The following is a 20,000-nucleotide window of genomic DNA, read 5'->3' as shown; positions in this document are numbered from 1 at the left end:
TGGACAGCTTGTGTACTTTACCAGGAGTGTGATGCGTTTCCCTTTAACCCTCTCTTTCTTTCCTCCCCCTACCTTCCTCCCTTCCTTCTTTCCTCCGTCCTTCTTTCCTCCCTTCCTTCTTTCCTCCCTTCCTTCTTTCCTCCCTCCTTCTCTCTTTCTTTCCTCCCCCTACCTTTCTCCCTTCCTTCTTTCCTCTGTCCTTTTTTCCTCCCTTCCTTCTTTCCTCCCTTCCTCTTTCCCTTTCTCCCTCCCTCCTAGCTTCCTTCCTACCTTTCCTCTCTTCCTTCCTCTCTCTCTCTCTTTAATTTTTCCTTCGTTCTTCCACTCCTTCCATACATCTTTCCCCACTTCCTTCCTTCCTCCCTTCCTGTCTTCCTTCTCTCCTTACTTCATTCCTCTTTTCCTCCATCCCCCCTTATTTCCTTCCTTCCTTCCTCCCTTCCTTCTTTCCTCCCTTCTTGTCTTCCTTCCTTTCCTTTACTACCCATCCTTCCTTCTTTCCTCCCTTCTTGTCTTCCTTCCTTTCCTTTACTACCCATCCTTCCTTCTTTCCTTCCTCCCTTGACCTGAGGACAACAGGAGGGTTAATCTAATTTAATAAACCCTTTCTCTTTTCTTTCTTATTTCCAATTCTTACTGTTAAATATAAAGTATGTAAAGCACATTGAGTTCCCCCCCCCCCCAGTATGAATTACACTATATAAATAAAGCTGCCTTGCCTTATTCATTTCATTATAATATTTATTAACTTGTTTTATTTAAAATTACTACCTAGTCATTCTGTGTAATAATATAACCCAAGTCCTACTGATACAACAAGCACTGCTACTACTGCTGCTGTGTTTGCATCATTTTATAGCCCTTATTTATGTTTTAACTATTTTTATGGCTCATCTAAATGTTTATTATATTGTTGTGTGACCTTCTATATAACGATAATAAAGCTGCTACTACTACTACTGCTGGGTTTATGAGGATGTGATATCCAGAATAAAGGAGCAATGCAACACTTCTGCAGGATTAGGCTTAAATTAAAAGGCAAATTAACCCTCCTGTCGTCCTCCTGGGTCAAATCCCTCCTTTCCTTTCTCTTCCTTCTCTCCTTACTTCCTTCCTCTTTTCCTCCTTTCCTTTCTTCCTTCCAACCTCCCTCCTTACTCCAACCTAGCAACAACAACTGGAATAAGCGGGTCTGGTGTCTCATAGAGTGACGTAGCGTAGAGACGTAGAGAGACGTCACGGACAGTCAAATCCGATATGAGTGTTTGGATGTTCAGACTCAGACACATCTGTACAAATTAGATCTGAAACTTCCTCCCAAAGGTGGTTTCAATCTAGTTTGCAAAAATCAGATCTCATGTGATTTATGACTGTTCAGACTTCATAAGAGCCACCTGGTTGCATCTAGATTGGCTAAAAATCTGAATTTGGCTTGCAGTGTGAACGCAGCCTTACATCTCTCCTAAACTGCACAAAATATTCGTAAATCTTGGAAATTCATGAACGGTAGAAGAGATGAAACTTGCTTCCAAAAATAAAAATGATATATATGTAAAACGATTGGATTCTGACCATGAATGTCCATCTAAGAAGTCGTAATGAGGCGGCTGTGATGTACCTGGTGTGGAGGGAGTAACAGTAGTGGGAGACACAGCAGAGGCAGCAGGAGTCACGGGAGTAGTCGGAGCCTGAGAGGAGCTCAGTCTCGGAGCTGCGCCTGATGAAGGAGTAGCTGCTGCAGACTGGCTACGAGAGCTGAGGAAAGGAAGGAAGGAAGGAAGGAAGGAGGAGACGAGAGAGTGATTATTAAGTTTATTTAATTTGTGGATGATGAGGAACTAAAGTGAAGTAATACAGAAGTAAGGATTCATAACTTTACTCAACAGTGTCAGTTAATTTTATTCAGTATTTCTATTTTGACCCTCCTATTGTCCTCGAGTCAAGGAAGGAAGGGAGGAAGAAGGAAGAAGGATGTGAGGGAAGAAGGAAGGATGGAAGGGAAGGAAGGAAGGAAACTAGGAGGGAGGGAGAAAAGAGGAACGAGAAAGGGGAAGAGGAAGGGAGGAGAGAAGGAAGGTAGGGGGAGGAAAGAAAGAGAGAAGGAGGGAGGAAGGGAGGGAGGAAGGAAGGAAGCTAGGAAGGAGGGAGGAAAGTAGGAAAGAGGGAGGGAGAAAGGGAAAGAGGAAGGGACGAAGGTAGGGGGAGGAAAGAAAAAGAGAAGGAGGGAGGGAAGAAGGAAGCAAGGAGGGAGGGAGGAAAGAAGTAAGGAGGGAGGGAGAAAGGGAAAGAGGAAGGGACGAAGGTAGGGGGAGGAAAGAGAGAAGGAGGGAGGGAGGGAAGAAGGAAGGAAAGGTGGAAGGGAGGGAGGGAAGAAAGAAGGACAGAGGAAAGAAGGAAGGGAAGAAAGAAGGAACTTTAGTTTTTAGTCTCACCTGGATGAGGAGCTGCTGGTAGCTGGTCCTCCACTTCCCAGCAGGTTGGCAAGTCCTGGTCCTGCTAGAGCTCCCAGACCTCCTTAGACAAAACACAACCACATTAACACACACACACACACACACACACACACACACACACACACACACACACACACACACACACACACACACACACACACACACACACACAAAAAAAAGAGTGTGTTGCGTTAAGCAGCAGATAAAAGGCTGCTGCTTGGAAAGAAAATTAATTAAGCCGAATGGACAAGAAATGTCCAATTAATGCAGCATGTTTCTAAAGTAAAAAAAAAAAAGTTTTAATAATCGTGATTTAAATTTTGACCCAAATAATGATTATGATTTTTTCCATAATCGAGCAGCCCTATGACACAGTTTGGGTTGATCTCATATTATAGCTGCTCATCATGTTTAGAGCTCTACTCTACTATTACATCCCTGGACAATAACAATAAAACTAGTTTATTCTCTTCTATTCTGGAGAGCTCCAGTCTTACAGCCGGCTGTTGAGGGCTTACCCGCCTCGTCTCTTTCTGGCTGTTTGCTTCTGTTGCTCTCAGATGTTCGTGACTTTGGATAAAAGTCTGTTAAATTAAGAACTGTACTTTTTTTTTTTGTTAGTCCTAATAAAAGGAAGCTTTTCTGTGTTCATATGTTACTTGATTTATATTTATCAAGGATACAAAGGCTGGATTTTTTGGTGATTCTTTTTGTTCTGCTTGGTTTATAAAATACAGACAAAAATAAGCTGTCTCCGCTAGCAACAACAGTCAAAATAATGAACTGTGGATGTAAACATTAAAAGAAAGATGCTGCTCACCTAGTCCTCCGAGTCCGGTCGGTCCGATGAGCTGCATCAGCTGGTTGTGGCTCATGTTTCCCAGCAGGTTTTGGAGGCCTCCTTCTCCTCCGAGGGCAGAGAGCTCGTGGCCGCTGCCGCTTCCGCTTCCTGGAGCTCCGGGAATGGGAGGGTTGTTCAAGTACTCGTTCACCTTACGGCAGTGTTCCTCGTCTTTGTCCGTCTTTGGCTCCTGATGGGAACGAGGTGCAGAATAAAAAAAAATGGATGAAATCACAACTGAATACTTCACAGATGACATAAACAGGCCTGAATACATCCAGTCAAGTCAGTTTATTTATAGAGAACATTTTTAAAACACCACAGAGAGATTACAGAGAGATTAAAATTTGATTTATGGTTACAATCAAACAAAACCACAAGATCATATATAATTACTTATTCCTGTGTTGTGACTCACGACAAAGAAAAACACTATATATCTAAACTAATTGTGCTTTTTCTCTTAGTTTCTACAAACAACACTTCACATAAAAATGTCTGAACACATTTTTTATAATGTGTATCAACTGCTTTGACTTGTTAAAATTAAGCGAGTGAGCAGAAAAGTGAACTTAACAAGGTTTTAAATCAATTTAAAAGCCAAAAGGAGGACACAGCCTTCTTGTGTGACTAAAATAAGACCAAGGAGAAGATAACTGGTGAGCTAAATATTAAATATGTCGCTCTCTTCTCTCTATCCGCCTGCACACTAAGGCTGCTCAATTAATCGAAATTTGATCGTGATTGCGATTTAGGGGCCAAACGATCTCAAAACTAATAAAATCGAGGGGAAACAATTTTTAATAATAATGAGATAGTGCTCAATAAGAAAGGTTTTATTCTGAAAAGCTCAGACAGGAAGTCGCCGCAGAAGCTTAAACACACAGCGAAATGTTTTAACTGTAAATAAAAGTGCAGGGTTTCCAGCCTGCGTCAGACGATGCTGAGTTTACTGACTAATGATTAAAAACCAGGATGTGATGCGTGAACTGTCGCCATGGTAACTCGCTCAGCTCTAATATCTCTGCACATTTTCTGCTGTGTGTTGCGTTAAGCGGCAGATAAAAGGCTGCTGCTAGGAGAGAAAATTAATTAAACCGAATGGACAAGAAATGCAGCATGTTTCTAAAGTTTTAATAATCGTGATTTCAATTTTGACCCAAATAATTGTGGTTATGATTTTTTCCATAATCAAGCAGCCCTATGTCACACAAATGGGCACAGATAATATCTTAGTCCCCCCCCCCCCTTAAAAAGATGAAGGGGCTTCTTCCTCTCACCTGCATCCAGAAGAACAGTCTCTTGGATCCGGCCTTGAACTTCAGCACGTAGACCCGTCCCGTGGTGCATTGGCTCACCCTCTTGAATTCACAGTCATCAGGGAAGATGATCAAGTCCTGGAACAAGAAAAAAAACAAAAAAAACAAAGGCAAATAAATATGACATTCAGTGAGGATAGAAGAAGAAGAAGGACAGATGATGTGTTTGGACAGTGGTTGCTCTGAGTGACACAACAAATCATCATCAAACTATCACCAACAGGGGAAAAACACAAGGCAGCTCGGTCACCTTGCTCTTTCTGAAGCTAAATCTAACTGAATGTGTCTGCGTTAGTTTGACTGTAAACTGTTAGTATGAACAATTACAGAATTTGAAAAAAAGGAAAACTGTGAAAAGAAACCAAATGTTAAAGTCTTCATAGATAATATCCAGGTACGACCGAGCTGCACCTTCTAGTCTACTGGTTTGCCAACTAAGAGATTTTACAGATATGTTTTTTTTTTTTTTTTCTGTAAAGCACTTTGAGCTTCATCCCCTGTATGAACAGTTCTGTATTCATTAAGTTTATTATTATTATTATTATCATTATTAAAGCCAATTCTGATTACAAAGCACCAGCAGGATCACATTTAAATAACAGCCTAATTTAAAGTTTTGCAGGTCTTTGAATTTACCAATTTGCCTGTCTTTCTAATTTCACTATTTTATCTTTTCTGGAGGTGAGACCAGCAGCTGTAATGTAAATCTAATATATTGTAAAACTGCACTGGAGTCTGAATAATGATTTTAAAAGCTGGAGGGGGTTGTAGGAATTTCTCTAACCTACACAAGTTAATGTTAAGGGTAGCGTAAACTAGAAATTAACTAATTCATAAGATGACAAGAGTCAAAAGAGTAGAGGTATTAACAGCTGTCCCTTACTCAAAAGCCAGGTGGCAAAAAAGGTAAATGCATAATTAACAACCAGCAAGATTTAATTAACAATGTTTTAATTAAATCATACAGACAAGGTTCTGAGTTACTCACATCATCGACGTTCCCGGAGGTCCTGTCCTTCCAGCAGAAGTGAATGAGGGAGTCGTCGGACTGCTGGATGTACACTGTGCCCTTGCGTTTGTCGGGTGTCACCACGTTCCCCTTCAGACTCATTTTACCTGCACGAAACTCGACCAGGTATTTACTGGAGCTTCCCCTGGAGCCGCTCACCAGGCTGGGAAACAGAGCGCCCGACGACATCTTTAAATCTTCTTTGTTAACTGGCCCCGAAAACTAAAAAGGAGAAGAGAAAGAAAGTCAGGTTTACAACATGATTCATATTATTGTGGCAGGTTATTATAATCACTCATTACATTAAGGTATAATATGTGGAGAGTTAAATTAAACCTGGTACACAATTGAACCAATTTTTAAACACAACCATCATCTGTTTCTTATGAATCACAAAGATTTCTTGATAATAGAAATAGACTTGACCAATAAATAAAAAAAATAAATACTTATTTTAATTACAGCTATGATATAAAGATTTATGCAAAGAAGTTTTCAAAAAATCACCACATTTACCAAATCAAATGTGGATATTTGGTGGTTTTCATTGTCTCCTATAAGGATACACTAATTGATTAATTTTGGGCATTATTCACAATATTAGCATTTTATGAACCAAAATATTAATAAAGAAAATAATCTGAACATTAGTTACAGTCCTGGGCTGAGACACAAATGTCAAACACAATGAAAAATTCAGTCCAAAGTCCCCAAATATTACATTTTCTATCATATATAATACTGTAAAAGCAGTACTGACTCAGAGAAACCACAAAATATTTGGCGTGTGTGCTTGGAAACGATTACATGTAGTTTAATATTAATAACCATGTTTGATAAAAGCTTGACTGATTATTAAATGAAATATATTAACTTAATTTTAAGGTAACATAAACACATAGCATGTTGTCCTGTAGGTTAACTAAGAAACATAACTCATTAAGAGTATGTTATTGTACTTATATATACTTTTTTATAGCGCTTTAACCTTCCGTGTCCAGCTGTTTGTGAGTATTAAAGTGAGAGTGGAGCAGTTTGTGTGAGTTTAAAGGACTTTTCAAAGCTAAAAAAAGTAGCATGCCGGTTGCCAATGCTACTGATGCTACCAATGCTACCGATGCTACCAATGATACCAATGATAACATTAGCTAACAATGCTAACAATGCTAACATTAGCCCATGACTTGGCTAAAAACAGTCACGGGTTATAACCAGCGAAAAAGTCTTTAAAACTTAAAAAATAATAACAACAACAACCATTTATATACACGAGTCGCTTTTTACCAACTTAACACAGAAATATAAGTTTTAAAAAATACCTTAAAAGTTGTTTTTTTAGAAGAATTTCCCCTCTGATAACTTTTTTCTCTCTCTCTCTTCTCGCGTCGCTTTGCTACTGAAACGTCCGTTGTTGACTTCCGTTCATGTGATGTTCGTGACCGCGCTGCTCGTCACAGTTAGAAGAAGGAGTAGGAGGAGGGCTTGCGCGCTCCCGCTCCAACCCCCCAGCTTCAGAGTGGCCGTTAGCTCGGTGTATAGCTCCACTATAGCTTTTATATATACCTGCTGTTTTTAGTGATTTAAGGAGATATAAAGGAAAAAATAAATCAACCTGGGATGCGAGTATTATAAAGAAGAAAAACGCGCTTCAACTTGAGAAAAAAGAAGAGACAGAGACGCGGCACTTGCACCGGCGGAGATACATTAAGAAAGGTAAGAGATGCACTGAGTTGAGTTAGCCCGGTGTTACAGTATAAATGGTGGCCGTGTTATCTGGTGAGTTTCTCACATTACAGGATTAATTTAACTTACATAAATGGTTAGCATAATTTAGATATAACACACAGATGAGTATATATTTTAAAAAGGGATTAAATTACAATTATAGGTTTTTTAGGAAAACCTCAACGTGAAAGTCAACAGTTAACACGGTCACCAGTTATACTGTAACACCACCCGGCTGTCCTTGGATTAGTTAGCGAGCTAAGTGCTAGCTGTTTATTGAAAACCAGGCTATGGCTGTGTGGACGAAGGCTAAACCAACATGGATGCTGTGTGTTACTGTGTGTGTCTGTGTCTGTGTGTGGCTGTGTGTGTGTGTGTGTGTGTGCAAGCTGTGTCGCTGTGTGTGTGTGTGTGTGTGTGTGTGTGTGTGTGTGTGTGTCTCCCTCTCTCTCTCTCTCTCTCTGACGGTCTGTCTGTGTTTCTCTCTCTATCTCTCTCTCTCTGTGTGTGTGTGTGTGTGTGTGTGTGTGTGTGTGTGTGTGTGTGTCTGGAGATTATCCAGCTTTAACTACGGTTTGATTCCCGAGCAGACCGGCATTTTCTAGTTCAGTTTGACAGTCACAAACCGAGAAGACACATATATATAAATATACACACACACACACACACACACGTACACACACGCTTGATTCAGATGCACCAGCGGCGTTATATTATTGATTATTATGGTTGCAGCCCTCACAGTTAAAACACACAGTGAGAAGACACACACCATGGGGGATAAATCCGGATTTGCAGTCTTGAAGCCAAGTGAGGCACCAGTGTGTCTGTGTGTGTGTGTGTGTGTGTGTGTGTGTGTGTGTTTGATCATGTCTGAGCTGACGTCTTTCTCAGGAAAAATGGGAGAAGCAGGTGCAAACTTCCCAACTTCATGACTTATAAGTTTGTAGTATTGTCTTATTAGCAAGTGACTACTATGACTGTAATGATTACAGGATTTCAGACACATAAGAAACTCAACCTGAACATCGATCATCAAAGTTTTGTGCCAGATCAGCATTTTCCACCTTGAATATTATGAGATAATACATTAAAAAGGGGTTAAGTTAGTATTTTTTTGTCTTGTTCTGCAGTGGACTGACATTATTACAGGATTTCAGACACATATAAATATATATAAACACACACACACACACACACACACACACACACACACACACACACACACACACAGATGCTTGATTCAAATGCACCGGCAGCAGCGTTATAGTATTGATTATTATGGTTGCTTTTTTAAACACACAGTGAGAAGACACACACCACGAGGGATAAATACGGATTTGCAGTCTTGTTGTAGCCAAGTGAGGCACCAGTGTGTGTGTGTGTGTGTGTGTGTGTGTGTGTGTGTTTTTATAATGTCAGAGCTGACGTCTGGGAGAGGCAGGTGCAAACTTCCCAACTTCATGACTTATAAGTTAGTAGTTTAGTCTTGTTTGCAAGTGACTACACAGTAAATTTTGCATTGTTAAATCAACACTTAAAGAGTTAAATAGTGTAATAGTTCAATTTAGCTCTTTAAGTGTTGATTTAACAATGCAAAATTTACTGTGCACAAGGACTGAAATGGTTACAGGATTTCAGACACATAAGAAACTCAACAAGTTTTGTGCCAGATCAGCATTTTCCCACCTTGAATATTATGAGATAATACATTTAAAGGGGTTAAGTTAGTAGTTTGCAGGGTTGGGAAGGTTACACATTACTAGTTACCCTTATCTATAATGTAATAAGTAATGCACCTATTTCAGTGACTTCATCAAATTAATGTAACTTATTACTTTTCCAGTTTTCTATCTCATGTTTTCAGCCCATCAAACATCTTAAGTTCAGCTGGTTTTACTGGATACTGACATGATTTATAACAGAGATCTTTTAAAGCAAGATGTATCTCTCATTTGAGTCTGTTTCTTCACAGCTCATTAATCACCATGTGGGGAAATAAAAACCCCTCTTACATATTCATCTGAGTTTCTTACAGTGTGTGTGTGTGTGTGTGTGTGTGTGTGTGTGTGTGTGTGTGTGTGTGTGTGTGTGTGTGTGTGTGTGTGTGTGTGTGTGTGTGTGTGTGTGTGAAATCCTGTACTAAGTTCAGTCCTGTTAGTCACTGCATCAGTAACACAGTCTAGTAGCCGATCGATGGGACTCATTGATCAGTCTGACACCAAGTCACCATGCTCAGTAATTAGATAAAGAGTCACATCAGTACTTTAAACTCTGAGAATAAAGACCAAAAAATAAGGATTTATGTGCAATAATGTGCAATATATGTAGCTGGGAAGCTTACAGATTACTAGTTGACCTTATCTACAATGTAATATGTAATGTATTTCAATTACTTCAAGAAAGTAATGTAACTTATTGCATTTGTTTACTTGTTTTCAGCTGTTAGGGTAAATGTTCCCATTAAGCACCAAAATCTCCAAATAAACTTTATTTATAAAGCACTTTAAAACAACCAACAGCTGAAACAAAGTGCTGTACATAAATATATAAAACAACACAGGAAGATAAAACAATTAACAGGAAATAAATACTAAAATAATTGTTTATTGTTTTTAAAACAAATTAAAAAACAAACAAACAAACCATAAAACAGTAAAACAGGAGCAGAGTCTCATGCTGGGTTGAAAGCCAAGGAATAAAAATGGACAGTGAGGACGCTTGTCGAATATTTACAATAACAATGTAAAGTGGAAATAACAACAATAACATAATTATATTTAAAAAAACAGCAATTTATGTATTTAGTAATATGTTAAATATTAAAAACCTTAAATCTACATAATGCTTTCTATTGTTAGTTTGACTCTGAGTGAATCTGAAATAGACTTGAGGAGAGCTGCTTGTCTTTTTCTGTCTCCTCATGTGATGTGTATGTGGAGTGGCAGGTGGTGGCTGACTGTGTGTGTGTGTGTGTGTGTGTGTGTGTGTGTGTGTGTGTGTGTGTGTGTGTGTGTGTGTGTGTGTGTGTGTGTGTGTGTGTGACCTGATCTCAATGAATGAGGGAACCGCACACTCTCAATGAAAAATCACAAATGGATTTTTTCGCTTTTCGCTGTCTTTTTGTCTCATATAATGTTTCCTTCCTTCCTTCCTTCCTTCTTTCCTCCCTCCCTCCTCTCTTTCTTTCCTCCCCCTTCCTTCCTCTTTTCTTTCCTCCCTCCCCTCCCTCCTACCGTCCTTCCTTCCTTTCCTTTCCTCCTTTCCTTCCTCCCTCCTTTCTCTACTTCTTTCCTTCCTCCTTTCCTTCCTTCTTCCATCCCTCCTTCCTTCCTTCCTTCCTTCTTCCTCCCTTCCTCCTTCCTTTCCTTCCTTCTTTCCTCCCTTCCTCCCTCCTTTCCTTCCTTCTTCGCTCCTTCCTTCCTTCCTTCCTTCTTTCCTCCCTCCCTCCCACCCTCCCTCCCTCCCTCCTCACTTTCTTTCCTCCCCCCTACCTTCTTTCCTCTGTTGTTCTTTCCTTCCTTCCTCTTTTCTTTCCTCCCTCCCTCCTACCTTCCTTCTTTCCTTCTTTCCTTCTTTCATCCGTCCTCCTTTCTTTCCTCCTTTCCTTCCTCCCTCCTTCCTCTACTTCCTTCCTTCCTCCTCCCTTCCTCCCTCATTTCCTTCCATCCCTCCTTCCTTCCTTCCTTCTTCCTCCCTTCCTCCTTCCTTTCCTTCCTTCTTTCCTCCCTTCCTCCCTCCTTTCTTTCCTTCTTCGCTCCTTCCTTCCTTCCTTCCTTCTTTCCTCCCTCCCTCCCTCCTCACTTTCTTTCCTCCCCCTACCTTCTTTCCTCTGTTGTTCTTTCCTTCCTTCCTCTTTTCTTTCCTCCCACCCTCCCTCCTTCCTTCTTTCCTACCTCCCTCCAACCTTCCTTCTTTCCTTATTTCCTCCTTCCTTCCTCCCTCATTTCTCTACTTCCTTCCTTCCTCCTTTCCTTCCTTCCTCCTCCCTTCCTTTCCTCCTTTCCTTCCTCCCTCCTTTCTCTACTTCCTTCGTCCCTCCCTCCTTTCCTCCCTTCCTCCCTCCTTTCCTTCCTTCCTCCTCCCTCCCTCCCTCCCTCTCCTCTTTCTTTCCTCCCTTCCTCCCTCCTTTCCTTCCTTCTTCCTCCCTTCCTCCCTCCTTCCTTTCCTTCCTTCTTTCCTTCCTTCTTTCCCTTCCTTGACTCGAGGACAACAGGAGGGTTAATAAAGTGTGTGTGTGTGTGTGTGTGTGTGTGTGTGTGTGTGTGTGTGTGTGTGTGTGTGTGTGTGAGGATGAATTATGAGTATTTTATAATAGCAGTTTTTGGCTCCTTAGCTCCTTTGGGTGTGCACCATCAACCACAACCACCACTACAGTCTCTCTTTAATCAAATCACAGTCAGCTGTTCAGTCATGGAGGTCTGGTCTGGTTTTCTTTCTTTCACCTTTTCACTCCCAGTAGTGATTCCCAGAAGCAGCTGCAGTGATTCAATGATTACTAACTATTAGATTAGTCTCCAAGTATTTTAAATAATTGATTCATTGTTTTGAGTCACTGTAAAAAAAGGAAAGAAAAAGTCCACATTTTCTATTTTCTGATTCTAGCTTCTCAAATTTGATTATTTTCTGTTTTCTTTTTAATCCATTTGACTATAAATTGATTATCGTTGGGTTGTGGAAGATATTTCTAGGCTTTGGGAAACAGTGATGAACATTTTCCACCATTTTTTGATGTTTTATTAATCACATAACTAATAGATTAATCTAGAAACTAATTGATAGATTAATTAATAATGAAATAATTGTTAATTGCGACTCTAATTCTGAGTATAGACCATCAAGGTTTTTGCCACAATCTTCTGTCAGGTCAGCATTTTCCTTACAGGCCACCTTAAATATGAGATAATACATTTAAAGCATAAACTTTAACTTTAACTTTAATATAATATATATAATTAAACTTTATTTATTAGGACAAATAAATGCAGAGGAGTCAAACTCATTTTCATTCAAGGGCCACATTCAGCCCAATTTGATCTGATGTGGGCCGGATCATTAAAAAGATGGAAGGAAGGAAGAAAGGACAGAAGGAAGGAAAGACAGGCAAAAGGAAGGAGGGAAAAAGGAAAGAAGGAAGGACGGAAGGAAGGGAGGAAGGACAGAAGGAAGAAAGAGAGGAAGGACAGAAGGAAGAAAGGGAGGGAAGACAGAAGGAAGAAAGGGAGGAAGGACAGATTGAAGGAAGGAAGGACAGAAGAAAGGGAAGAAAGACAGGTAAATGGATAAAAGAGAAGAAAAGAAAGAAGGAAGGAAGGAGGAAAAGAAGACAGGATGGAAATATCGAAGGAAGGAAGGAAGGAAGGCCAGATGGAAGAAAAGAAGAAAAAGAAGACAGGAACGAAAGATGGAAGGAAATAAGGAAAGATGGAAGGAAGGAAGTAGGAAAAGAAGACAGGACGGAAACATGGAAGGAAATAGGGAAAGATGGAAAGAAGGAAGGAAGGAAGGAAGTAGGAAAAGAAGACAGGACGAAAGATGGAAGGAAATAAGGAAAGATGGAAGGAAGGAAGTAGGAAAAGAAGACAGGAACGAAAGATGGAAGGAAATAAGGAAAGATGGATGGAAGGAAGGAAGGAAGTAGGAAAAGAAGACAGGACGGAAACATGGAAGGAAGGAAGAAAAGATGGAAGGAAGGAAGGAATGAAATAAAGACAGGAAATAAGGAAAAAAGACAGGAAGGAGAGTGGGCCGGATTGGACCCCTTGGCGGGCCAGTTCTGGCCCACGGGCCGCATGTTTGACACCCCTGTATTACAGTGTTAATCCAGTGTTAACTATTAGTGTGTCTCTTATTATAACGATGACACTAGCAGGGGAATAAAAGTAGAATAAAAAAAATTACAATTACAAATCAATTAGTCTTGTTTTAGACACCGTGACCAACGCTCTGACTACAGCTTTAACCCTTTATAGGACACTCATTGAAAGGAAGGGAGGAAGGAAGGACGGAGGAAAGAAGGAAGGAAGGTGGGGGGAGGAAAGAAAGAAAGAGAGAAGGAGGGAGGTAGGAAGGGAAGAAAGAAGGAAGGAAGGAAGGAAGAAAGGGGGATGGAGGGAGGAAAGAAGGAAGGAAGGAGGGAGGAAGGAAGGAAGGAAGAAGGAAGGGAGGAGAGAAGGAGGGAGGGAGGAAGAACAGATGGAAGGAAGGAAGGAAGGACGGAGGAAAGAAGGAAGGAAGGAAGGTGGGGGGAGGTAAGAAAGAGAGAAGGAGGGAGGGAGGAAGAACAGATGGAAGGAAGGAAGAAGAAAGGGGGATGGAGGAAGGAAAGAAGGAAGGGAGGAGAGAAGGAGGGAGGGAGGAAGAACAGATGGAAGGAAGGAAAGAAGGAAGGGAGGAGAGAAGGAGGGAGGGAGGAAGGACAGATGGAAGGAAGGAAAGGAAGGAAGGAAGGAGGAAATAAAGAACGAGTAAGGGAGAAAGGAAAAGAGGAAGGGAAGGAAAGAAGGGAAGAAAGAAGGAAGGAAGGAAGAAGGAAGGGAGGAGAGAAGGAGAGAGGGAGGAAGAACAGATGGAAGGAAGGAAGGAAGGACGGAGGAAAGAAGGAAGGAAGGAAGGAAGGTGGCGGGATGAAAGAAAGAGAGAAGGAGGGAGGGAGGAAGAACAGATGGAAGGAAGGAAGGAAGAAGAAAGGGGGATGGAGGAAGGAAAGAAGGAAGGCAGGGAGGAAGGAAAGGAAAGAAGGAAGGAAGGCAGGAAGGAAGGAAGGAAAGATATTTTGGGATATTTACAGAAGTTATAACGATGACACTAGCAGGGGAATAAAAGTAGAATAAAAAAATTACAATTACAAATCAATTAGTGTTGTTTTAGACACCGTGACCAACGCTCTGACTACAGCTTTAAGGAACTTTTTTTTTTCTTTTTTTAAACGTACACATTAACCTCATTTTTACACTCTCATAATTCATTTGCTCACATTCCTGAAATAGTTTCCGCTGCTGAAAACGACACGTGTGACTAATCCGTTCACGCTCTGATCAGCACACGGTATCAGCTGCAGGACTTCTTAAAGTACATATATGTTAAATAAAGCTGATTTTAGTTATATCTCTATTAAAACTCTCTATTATCAGCTGATATTGGTCAATCATAGATATATTATAGAATCAGTGTTTTATACCAATATGTTGATCTGTATCTGTCTAGTTTTTAAAGATATATATATACATATATATATGTATATATATATATGTGTATGTGTATGTATATATATATATATATATTTGGGCTGTCAAACGATTAATTTTTTTAATCGCGATTAATCGCAAAATTCCCATAGTTAATCTCGATTAATCACATTTTTAATTGCATGTTTAACCCTTAAACAGGCAGCGTGCACCAGGAGATACAGAGTCTTTAACATCATGTTGAAGCTTGTGGTAGGTCTATACTTTGATAGAATTTATAAAAATCAGTTAAGAAACTAGTATGTGTGATATTAATGACCAGAATGTATCACTTTTCTATGTTAAATAACACTTGTAAGTGTTTTTTATCATTACCACCATTTTATACCTTAATAAGGGCAACGCATCCTGGTGGAGATACAACTCATAAAATCCAAAATATTGTAACAAAATGGGCATGTTACTGTTTTGTGTTATAAAATTTGAGAGTTTAAGCCAGTTTCTGTTCTGTTCAGTTAAAGTACTGTTTTTCCCGAGTGTCTGTGAACGCGTCTTGAGAATGAGACTTGCAGCTAGCCTGCAGGTGTGTTGTTGTTAGCCTCTGAGAAGAAGACGGCAGCACATGTGTGGCTAAGGAGCTACTACATTAGGTTTGGTTGTTTTGGTGTTGGCTACGGCCCACAGTAGACTGTGTAATAAAAAGGAATAAAGAGCTAGCTAAACCGGCTAACGTCTCGGTGTTTATTGAGGGACGTTACAATATATTAAAAATATGAGTGGAAATATTTTACTTACATCTCATTTTCCATCCCTGCCTGTTGAAGGGTTTTAATCCTGTTATTTTCCATTTGAAGGCAGTTTTAAGCCCATAATGTAAAGCATTTCTTACCAGAGTGTCTTAACTGGGAATCAATCACGGCTCTGCTGCGACTCCCACACTCCAAAATGGTCCTTTGGTGGAGCTGAGGCTGGCTTGGCTGCACCTGGGTGTTTAGCGTGGAGGTGCTAACTCAAACTCCACGTACTCCGGTGGTAGTTAAACTCCGTTTGACACAGGTTGCATTTTACTTTTGACTTGTCAACTGAAGCGTCTGGAAGTGTTTTAAAGTTAAACAAGCCGTTCAAAAGTCCAGTAGCTCTCTTACTTTCCATCAGCGCGGTAGGTTTACTGCAGGAGGCCACTTCAAAGCATAGCGCTACAGCTAGAGGAGCCGTCTACGGGGGAGTAGAAGGGACAAAAAGGCTTGCTACATTAAAATGCGATTAAAAAATATTAACGCGTTATGGATTGCATTAATGTAATTGCGATTAACGCGCTAACGCTGACAGCCCTAACATATATATATATATATATATATATATATATATATATATATATGCCCCCTAACAAGTGTCACCTGCCAATCAAAGTCACCACCTCTACCAGAAACATGGACGCTACGTCTGAGAGCTTTCTGCTGCTATCTCAGCTGCTAACTCGGCTAGGTGTAGACTGTAGTAGTGTGCGCTGAAAATCCAAATACGTCATTCATGTTTAATACATACCCAGTGAAGTTTACTTAATATAAAATATACTTGTTATATAACTGTAAAGATATTTATAAGTGTACACGGATACAAATAATACAGATTACATACATATAAGCAACATGAGATGTGTTTAATAACCACAGTTTGAAGGATCACTGCAGAAACAAAAGTGTGTTAATGTCTTTATTCAGTTTATATACAAGATTATAGGCCAATATATTGATATCTGATTTATTTTATTCCCTATTATCAGTATTGGTATTGTCATCTGCCCCAAATATCCAGCATCAGCAGGCTCTACTATAATATATAATATAATATAATATATAATATAATATATATATATCTACTATATAATATAAGCATATATATTATCTAGAGTGGTGCTCCAATATTAAAAAGCTAGAGAGCAGTACAGTTAATTTCCTTCTTCTGGACTAGTTATCATCTATTCTTGCATTATGTTAAAAATTCATAAAGAGTTTTAAATTATTCATAAATTGCATCAACTTCACGGAGCATCCCTTTTATTCTTTCTTAGTAACTCACTTCCTGTTTAAACGTCTTTTACATCAGAATCAGAATCAGAGCAGCAGCAGCTTCATGTCCAGGAAATCACATTATATTAGTGTGAGTCAGCTGGTCCGAGAGCTAGGGGGGGGGGGGACCTGTCCCTCCTTCCCTCCTTCCTCCCTCCCTCCCTCCTCTCTTTCTTTCCTCTCCCCTATCTTCTTTCCTCTGTTGTTCTTTCCTTCCTTCCCTCCCTCCCTCCCTCCTTCCTCCCTTCCTCCCTCCTTTCCTTCCTTCTTTCTTTCTTTCCTCCCTTCCTCCCTCCTTTCCTTCCTTCTTCGCTCCTTCCTTCCTCCCTCCCTCCCTCCTCTCTTTCTTTCCTCCCCCCTACCTTCTTTCCTCTGTTCTTCATTCCTTCCTTCCTCTGTTCTTTCCTCCCTCCCTCCTCCCTTCCTCCCTCCTACCTCCCTTCTTTCCTTATTTCCTCCGTCTTTCCTTCCTTTCCTTTCCTCCTTTCCTTCTTCCTTCCTTCCTCCTTTCCTTCCTTCTTCCATCCCTTCTTACTTCCTTCCTCCCTCCTTTCCTTCCTTCCTCCTCCCTTCCTCCCTCCCTCCCTCCTCTCTTTCTTTCCTCCCTTCCTTCCACCCTCTCTCCCTCCTTTCCTTCCTTCAACCCTCCCTCCTTTCCTCTCTTTCTTTCCTCCCTCCTCTCTTTCTTTCCTCCCTTCCTCCCTCCCTCCTTTCCTCCCTTCCTCCCTCCCTCCCTCCTCTCTTTCTTTCCTCCCTTCCTCCCTCCTTTCCTTCCTTCCACCCTCCCTCCCTCCTTTCCTTCCTTCCACCCTCCCTCCTTTCCTTCCTTCTTTCCTCCCTTCCTCCCTCCCTCCTCCCTCCTTTCCCTCCTTCCTTCTTCCCTCCTTTCCTCCCTTCCTTCCTCCCTCCTTTCCTCCATCCCTTCCTCCCTCCTTTCTCTTCTTCCTTCCTTGACTCGAGGACAACAGGAGGGTTAATAAAGTGTGTGTGTGTGTGTGGGGGGGTGTGTGTGTGTGTGTCGGGGGGGGGGGGTGTGTGTGTGTGTGTTGATTTTTAGGGGAAACCAATGATGTCATCACCAGTATGAAGCTTGTGGTCATCAGTGAGTCATTTAAAGAGGCGGTCAGATTAAATCAGGTTATAGGCAGATAACGGAGCAGCAGTAGGTCAGACGGGGGGATTATCACTGCTGCTGCTACGCTGAACACACACCGAGAGGCAAATGTGCTTCAATCCACGGGTAAGAAATGAGTTTAAAGAGCCATGAAATAATAGACAGATGCATTATATTATTATTATTAATATTATATTTCATTAGCAGCTGTAGATAATGGAGATAATCTATTTTTATACTTTATTTATTGTCCTTATTCTTGACTTTATTTTGATAAGCTTGCAGTGCTGTGGGCCAGTTTCCTGTCAGAGTGTCAGAGCGTCAGAGCGTCGCCGTGCCAACCCCTCGAAAACCTAAAATTACACCCCCCCCACCCCCCCCCACCCCCGGCTGGGACTTTGGCTCAGTGGTATTCGGTCACCGTGTTCATATTTAGGTTTGTGAGAGCCGAGCTTCACAAAACGACCTGATTTATGATTTATGATTTATGATTGATTGATTCTCACTTTTTAACCTAATTAATAAATTCAGACCAGCTTAGACTGCTTTATTATAGTATAGTAATATGTAAAGTCTATTAATTTAGTAGTTAATCAACAGGAAATGGATCCCCAGCTAATTTGATCATTAATAAATCATTTTGAGTCATTTTAAAGAGGGGAAAAAGTCAAAATTCCTCAATTAAATATGCATTTCTCCTGGTTTCTTTAGTCTTCTGTGATGATAAACTGAGTATTATTGAGTTGTGGACTGTTTGAGATTTAAAAAAAAGACATTTAAAGATGCAACCTTAAGCTTTGTGGAAGATTTTTCACAATTTTCTGACATTTTACGGCTAATTGATTAATCTAGAAAGCAATAAACAGATTATTAAATGATTAAAATAATCCTTAGTTGCAGCCTTAGTGATATGCTTTCATTTTATTTAAGTATTTATTCATTTTTATTTTATTTTATATTCATTACCAATGTTATAAAATGAGATTTCATTTGTCATTCTGTACAAATATATAAAAAAAAACTAACTTTTATATATTTTACAGGTTAAATTAGTGATTAAACACATTACTTATTTTTTATTCCAATCATTTCATCTAATATTTATTTCATACATAGAGTGATTGCGTTACTCAGGACCCAAAAGAAAGAACATTTAAAAAGTGACAGTAGTTTTAAAAGAAAGAGTGCTATCCTAAAGTAAACTGAGTCATAGTTAGTTTAACAGTGAGTCATCAGCTGTGTAAATCTACCTGCAGACTGTAGACCAGGGGTGTCAAACATGCGGCCCGCGGGCCAGAACCGGCCCACTGAGGCGAGCAATCCGGCCCACTTTCCTTCCTGTGTTCTTTTCCTTCCTTCCATCTGTCCTTCCTTCCTTCTCTTTTTCCTCCTTACCTTTCTTTTTTCCTTTCTTTGTTCCTTCCTTCCTTCTGTCCTTCCTTCCTACCTTCCTTCTGTCCTTCCTTCATTCCTACCTTCTGTCTGTCCTCCCTTCTTTCGTTCCATCTGTCCTCCCTACATTCCTTCTTTCCTTCCTTCCTTCCATCTATCCTTCCTTCTTTCCTTCATTCCTTCCTTCCTTCCATCTGTCCTCCCTTCCTTCCATCTGTCCTTCCTTCTTTCCATCCTTCCATCTGTCCTCCCTTCCTTCCATCTGTCCTCCCTTCCTTCCGTCTGTCCTTCCCTCATTTCTTCCTTCCTCCCTTCCTTCTTTCCTTCCTTCCTTCCATCTGTCCTCCCTTCCTTCCATCTGTCCTCCCTTCCTTCCGTCTGTCCTTCCCTCATTTCTTCCTTCCTTCCTTCCATCTGTCCTCCCTTCCTTCCATCTGTCCTTCCTTCTTTCCATCCTTCCATCTGTCCTCCCTTCCTTCCGCCTGTCCTTCCTTCATTTCTTCCTTCCTCCCTTCCTTCTTTCCTTCCTTCAGATGTTGGCCGCTGATAGTCGAGGGTCATGTGACCGATCATCACATGAGCGTGACCGTTAGAAAGGTTACTGCGGCCGCGAGTCACACAGACCTGTCAAATATTCACTTTCACTTTAGTAGTAAAAGTAGTAGTCACTCTCTCTTTCTTTCTTTCTTTCTTTCTTTCTTTCTTTCTTTCTTTCTTTCTTTCTTTCTTTCTTTCCGACACTCCCTGACCTCAGCTCTCTCTCTCTCTCTCTCTCTCTCTCTCTCTCTCTCTCTCTGTCTTTGTCTCTCTCTCTATCTCTCTCGCTCTTTGCCTCTCTCTTTCCCGCTCCCTCTCTCTTCCTCTCTCTCTCTTTCTGTCTCTCTCTCTCTG

General features: G+C 40.6%; 2 protein-coding genes across 3 annotated transcripts in view; one reads left to right on the top strand and one right to left on the bottom strand.

The window, feature by feature from the left end:
* adrm1 (ADRM1 26S proteasome ubiquitin receptor) overlaps positions 1 to 7,024 on the bottom strand; it is an 11,038-nt gene extending 4,014 nt beyond the window's left edge. The window contains exons 1-6 of one of the 2 annotated variants that reach the window (XM_053316899.1): positions 6,942 to 7,024; positions 5,602 to 5,844; positions 4,575 to 4,691; positions 3,274 to 3,484; positions 2,433 to 2,514; positions 1,619 to 1,755 (exon numbers count right to left, since the gene is read on the bottom strand). In XM_053316899.1, coding sequence (XP_053172874.1) covers positions 1,619 to 1,755; positions 2,433 to 2,514; positions 3,274 to 3,484; positions 4,575 to 4,691; positions 5,602 to 5,811 — 757 coding nt within the window. In that variant the 5' untranslated portion in view covers positions 5,812 to 5,844; positions 6,942 to 7,024. The remainder of the gene's footprint in view (positions 1 to 1,618; positions 1,756 to 2,432; positions 2,515 to 3,273; positions 3,485 to 4,574; positions 4,692 to 5,601; positions 5,845 to 6,941) is intronic. The other variant, XM_053316900.1, reaches the window with a different exon arrangement.
* A 113-nt stretch (positions 7,025 to 7,137) lies between these two features.
* Positions 7,138 to 20,000, top strand: part of dnajc5ab (DnaJ (Hsp40) homolog, subfamily C, member 5ab) — a 22,407-nt gene continuing 9,544 nt past the window's right edge. Inside the window, exon 1 of the mRNA XM_053316908.1 lies at positions 7,138 to 7,335. The gene's annotated coding sequence lies outside the window, so the exon portion shown is untranslated. The remainder of the gene's footprint in view (positions 7,336 to 20,000) is intronic.

This window comes from Scomber japonicus, chromosome 4 (assembly GCF_027409825.1).
Source record: "Scomber japonicus isolate fScoJap1 chromosome 4, fScoJap1.pri, whole genome shotgun sequence".
Taxonomy (NCBI): domain Eukaryota; kingdom Metazoa; phylum Chordata; class Actinopteri; order Scombriformes; family Scombridae; genus Scomber; species Scomber japonicus.
The sequence above is the reverse complement of the archived record's forward strand: the minus strand, read 5'-3'. Positions and strand labels throughout refer to the sequence as shown.